This window comes from Drosophila sechellia, unplaced genomic scaffold, assembly GCF_004382195.2.
Source record: "Drosophila sechellia strain sech25 unplaced genomic scaffold, ASM438219v1 Y_381, whole genome shotgun sequence".
Lineage (NCBI taxonomy): Eukaryota > Metazoa > Arthropoda > Insecta > Diptera > Drosophilidae > Drosophila > Drosophila sechellia.
The window spans coordinates 31,983-36,589 of record NW_022611408.1 but is presented as its reverse complement, the minus strand read 5'-3'; the positions used below and the strand labels follow the sequence as shown (position 1 = coordinate 36,589).

The 4,607-nt window shown below is 44.6% G+C and overlaps 1 protein-coding gene and 1 long non-coding RNA gene across 3 annotated transcripts; both read left to right on the top strand.

Annotated features, from left to right (window-relative positions):
• The first annotated feature begins 2,580 nt into the window (after nucleotides 1–2,580).
• Nucleotides 2,581–3,273, top strand: LOC116803467. The gene is made up of 2 exons (XM_032727171.1): nucleotides 2,581–2,726; nucleotides 2,844–3,273. The coding sequence occupies exons 1-2, from the start codon at nucleotides 2,694–2,696 to the stop codon at nucleotides 3,228–3,230; spliced, it is 420 nt and encodes a 139-aa protein (XP_032583062.1). The 5' UTR covers nucleotides 2,581–2,693; the 3' UTR covers nucleotides 3,231–3,273.
• Nucleotides 3,274–3,454: 181 nt separating this feature from the next.
• Nucleotides 3,455–4,216, top strand: LOC116803466. Of its 2 annotated transcripts, XR_004363618.1 has the most exons (3): nucleotides 3,455–3,538; nucleotides 3,595–3,857; nucleotides 3,918–4,216. It is a non-coding gene; the product is annotated as an uncharacterized LOC116803466 (long non-coding RNA). The 2 variants fall into 2 exon arrangements; XR_004363617.1 differs by having other exon boundaries at nucleotides 3,465–3,857.
• Nucleotides 4,217–4,607: the final 391 nt, after the last annotated feature.

Here is a 4,607-nt window from a genome sequence, read left to right as displayed (position 1 = left end):
AAGGACACGTATTTTAAACAAAATACTTAAAAGGAGCTTTGCTTTAGATTTGCCCCACTAAATGTCCGACCCTTATCATCATGGAATTGTTCATACTTCAGAACATTTCATGAGTTCCACGCCCCAGGACTCTTATCCATTACGCAAGGACCTATTTATATTCAGAAGCCTCCTGTTGGAAGCACTACCCACACTCGAGTTGGCTTTAAATATGTTTTAGTTGTAGCAATATGACTTCATGGCGAAATTATCGATTTGCCAATGCTTGCCAAAAATTGCCCCGGCAAATGGCCAATGCCAAGAGGTTGATGTGGCTGCTGCTTTCGTTGCCATTGAGCGTCGTCTGGCGCCGTCTGGTCGCGGAGTGGAGCGAACAAAGTGTAACCTTAACACACGCGGCTGAAAAGTCGAAGGACTTTTCCACCGCCCCCTTGCACCAACCCCTTTTAACGCCCTCTTTTTCCGCCAACAGACAAAGCAGACAGACAATACCGTTCATTACAGGAGGCGAAGCGTAGGAAAAACAAACAAGTTTTTCCAGCTTTGGCGACGCCGCTGCTGATAAAGCATAAAACTGTCGTCAAGGCTTTGCCAGAATTTTCTTTTTTCACTCTTTTTAAATTGAACTGGATTCTGGGGGAGGGGGAGAGGGAACAAAGGAATTGGAACTGGAAGGACTCTTGTGTGCTGGGCGTCATAATAAGGCTAACACAATGGGCGGGATTAAGTGGGTGCAATGTGCTCTTTGTCCTTTGTAGCTGCTTTGGAGCCCATCTGCCCGAGGCTTTTGCATGTTTGTTGCGCTTTTGTGGGCACGGGCAACAACGGCTGCTGGCATAGTGCTCCAGCATACATGTGGATGTCCTTGTTGAGCCAGATCTAGTGGCCTCCACTTCCGATACAAACACATATATATGTAAGTACTAATGCGCTACGACCTGATTCCCAACCCGATTCGCATTGCAATTGCAAAGTAAATGCTTTAATGCGCTTATCCTTTTAGCGTCGGTTGGGCATTCGTTCAGACTACCTAACCGAATGGTTTCCTACCGGCTGCAGGACCTCCTTTCCCGCTCTGCACTCCTTTTCACACCCATTTCTTTTTTGCCTGCCTGCCTGGGCAAACATTGTCGCCATCGCAGTCGTTGGGTGTGGAAATAATTTGAATGCTCTGTGACTTGCTTACAGCGGAAGTGAAAGGGGAATTACGTTATAAGTAGCTAACTTCCTTTGCACAGGAGCAACTTTCAAGTTCCGTTTTGTATTTGTTTATCTAGGCATACTTAGAAGTGGAGTTTGCAAATAATAGGTAACTGCTCGTTTAGAAAGTCAGCATTGTAAGGGACACTTCCGGTGAGATAACAGTTTAGCCAATAATATGGTTTTGAATTTAAATATTTCACCATTTCAGCTCCTATCTTTGGGTTTCTAATATTTAAACATATACGTAAAGCTAGTCCTTATTGAGTTGATTTTCCTAATTGGCAAACTTTTAAAGCGCTTTGGCAACTTTTTTCCATGACTGGCACCAGAAGAAATGGTGCATGCAACACTAATATTGGCACCACCTGTAGGGGAAAAGCTGCATTTTTCTCCGCCGCGAATCGCCGAAAATGCAGCCAATTTCGCCCTCTCACGCGCCAGTGACCGATTTGTTCTGGGATTGGTCCCATGGAGGTCAAACGGCAGACGGAGGCAGTGAACCATGCGGATGTCAAATATTTGCTCAGTTGTTAAATTCCATCAATGCCATGTCACAGCCAGGCACACGTGTCAACGGCAGAGGTATTTTTTCGGGGAAAAACAATCAGAAAAAGCCAGATTGGAGCCTAGCAAAGGATACGTGTACACACGTTCTGAAACTATGATAATTAACAGGCAATTAAGCCTGCCGAAGAAGTTTTACAAAACACAGCTGTTGCACTCATCGACCAAACAATGCCAAGAAGACGGGTTAACTTAAGCGCTCCGAACACAAAATGGCGGCCAGACGACTTCCGCTTTGCGACTTCCATACAGCACAAGCCACCAGAAAGGGAAGAAATACAGAGTGAGAGAGAGAAGAGAGGGAGCCGCCGTCGAACGCCATTGTTTATTTAAGCCAATATCCGTTATTTAAGTTGAACTTCCTTCCGGCTGACATCGTTGTTGCCGTTGTCAGCTGTTTGTTTGGCTTTGTTTTGAAATATATTTAGCACTGCTGCAAGTGCAAATAGCAAATAACAAATAGCAAATAGAGCCGCCATTTGGACAAAAGTTCAGCAGACACAACAACAACGCCCGACTGCGCCAGTGGACAAAGTTCAGCCAACGGAAGTGTGAACTTTCTGCCATATATAGAGTTAGCCGCACCCGTGCAGAACCGAAGAGCGAACTCAAGAAGGACATGCGATAAATTGCCGTGCGGAATCCTTGTCAAATTTGCCAGCATTTGGCCGCAAATGAATGCGATTGGTCAGAGCAAAACATTTCATTTGACATTTTCTCTTCAAGGGGCTGATCAAAATTCAATAAAGTAAAATGCTTGAAATTAATACTGTAATAAAATGCTATTATCAAACTACCCATGTTATGGTGTCAAGCATTTTCACTGCATTCATTTCTGATTTCACCTCGCACACTTCCAGTTTTATATACACTTTCAACACGGACAGACATAAGTTGAAAATTTCTAAATTAATTATTACATCAATATGAACTTTAAGGCTTGTTCCTCGAAATCCAGTGTAAGTCCACCGAAGCGAATAGGAATATCACTCGAGGATCCTGTGTCCAGCTGCGATGAGTTTCCCAGACCCCTGGGTCCGATGTTAAAATACATAGCCCTGTCTCCGAACTTTCAGATTGCCAGGAGAAAAGCTCCTCTAAATAATGCCAATGTGCCAAGAGCAAGCCGGTCCAGAAAATCTGGGAAAAAAAACAAAATGCACTTAGCAAAGGCACCGATTTACGGCAGAAAGCGTCCTGCCGGAAAAGTCACGAACAGGCGAGATGTTACCACCAGGAAACCCAGAAAACCGAAAGGCACAAAGATCATTGGTGGGGAGAAGCCCGTAGAATCCAACAGTAGACCCTGGTGGAATTTCTTTTTTAGCAAAAAACAGAATGACGAAGAGACCTTACGGGAAGCGCAGCAAGGTAACATATCCTGCGATGTTTTGATGACCGACATGTCAACCCAAACCAATGTAAGGGGCAGTCCACAATGGGATAATAGTGATGACGATTAACTTGCACCATTTAACAAGCCCAATATATAATAATTTAAGCTAATTTATCATGTTTATTTACTATAAGGCCAGAAACTGTACTGGTCTGGATATATGCTTTCAAGTAGTTCTTGATCCAATTCTTATTTTTAAACAGTTTTAATGAATGGCCTGGTAAAGTATACTCTGCACTTTCGGTCCCCAATAAATTGCATAATAAACAGGCTGCCCGGCGCGGGCAGTGGCCATTGAAAAAGGATGCTCCGGGCCAGGTCCATTATGCACCTGCAGATGGCCGAAAACTTTGCCGTGCCATTATCTAGCAAGGGGTAGTGCTGCTCTGTTTCAACATGTTTGGGCTAATTAATGTCAGAAGCCATTGCAGGGATAACTTGGCGAACGGTCTGCCATTTTGTTTTCCACCTATACACGGCCAGGCAATTGAAATTTAAGGCCGGAAGTTTATTGTGGCAACAAAAGAGCGAACTCGGCAGCGGATGCTGCACCTGCCCCCCACCGCAATACCCCACCATTCTCATCCTGCAAGCCGGTGATGGCCTTTAAGAAACGCTGACCAGAACTAGAACCACAACTTTTTTGCCGTAAATAAATCCCAACGAGCATAAATGGAATGCAAACTTTTTTCCGGTAAGCTGACGTTCTAATTGTTGCACGGCAGTCCGGAGTTTGCAACTCCTGTTGTTTCAGGTTATCTGCCGGCAGCTCTTCGCCGGCACCCTCTTTTTGTTTTAATAATATATACCCTTCTTTACCGAATGAAAAAGAAAGCAAGTAATGCACCTTTAAATTGAAAACCTAATGAGAAAACCCCTTGGCAAGTGCTCAAAAATTAAACGGAAAGGGCGGCCGCTACGTGCTACTGCCAACATAATTGCGCTTAAAATCGTTTAAGTGTTTTATAATCCGCCCAACGATTTTTTCCAGCTGCTGTGGCCGCTTTAAGCGATGTGCCATCCATCCTTGCCGATGCCAGGATTCCCCACAAAGAGTATACAAAAAAAAGGGCAGGAACTGGTAAAGCAAACCGAAATGGCTTTTTAAAGCGTCGTCCTGGACGATCCTTTGGCTCGATGGGTGTGCGAGTGTGGGTGCGTGCGTATTTGCTTTTGCTGGTCAGTTAAGGCTCTTATGAACGCGCACACACACGCGCACACACAAAATCGGCAATGTGAGCCATTAAAAGCGAGGCAAATTTTTGCACGGCGTTTGCGGATTTTTGGCGCTTTTCTTTGTGGCCACTGCCACACCACAGTGGCATACATTTCGCCAGCGGTGCAGTTGCCGTGCAAGTGGGTTAATTACGTCGTAAGGATATAAGCTTGACGCAGGACATTTTAAATATCGAAATAACCTAAGGACTCATTGTAATATCTAATA

Excerpts from the sequence above, each read along its gene's own strand:
- LOC116803467 (XM_032727171.1), top strand. The coding sequence starts at position 2,694 with ATGAACTTTAAGGCTTGTTCCTCGAAATCCAGT. Across the intron at positions 2,727-2,843 it reads CTTGTTCCTCGAAATCCAGT|ATTGCCAGGAGAAAAGCTCC; the intron begins GTAAGTCCACCG and ends CCGAACTTTCAG.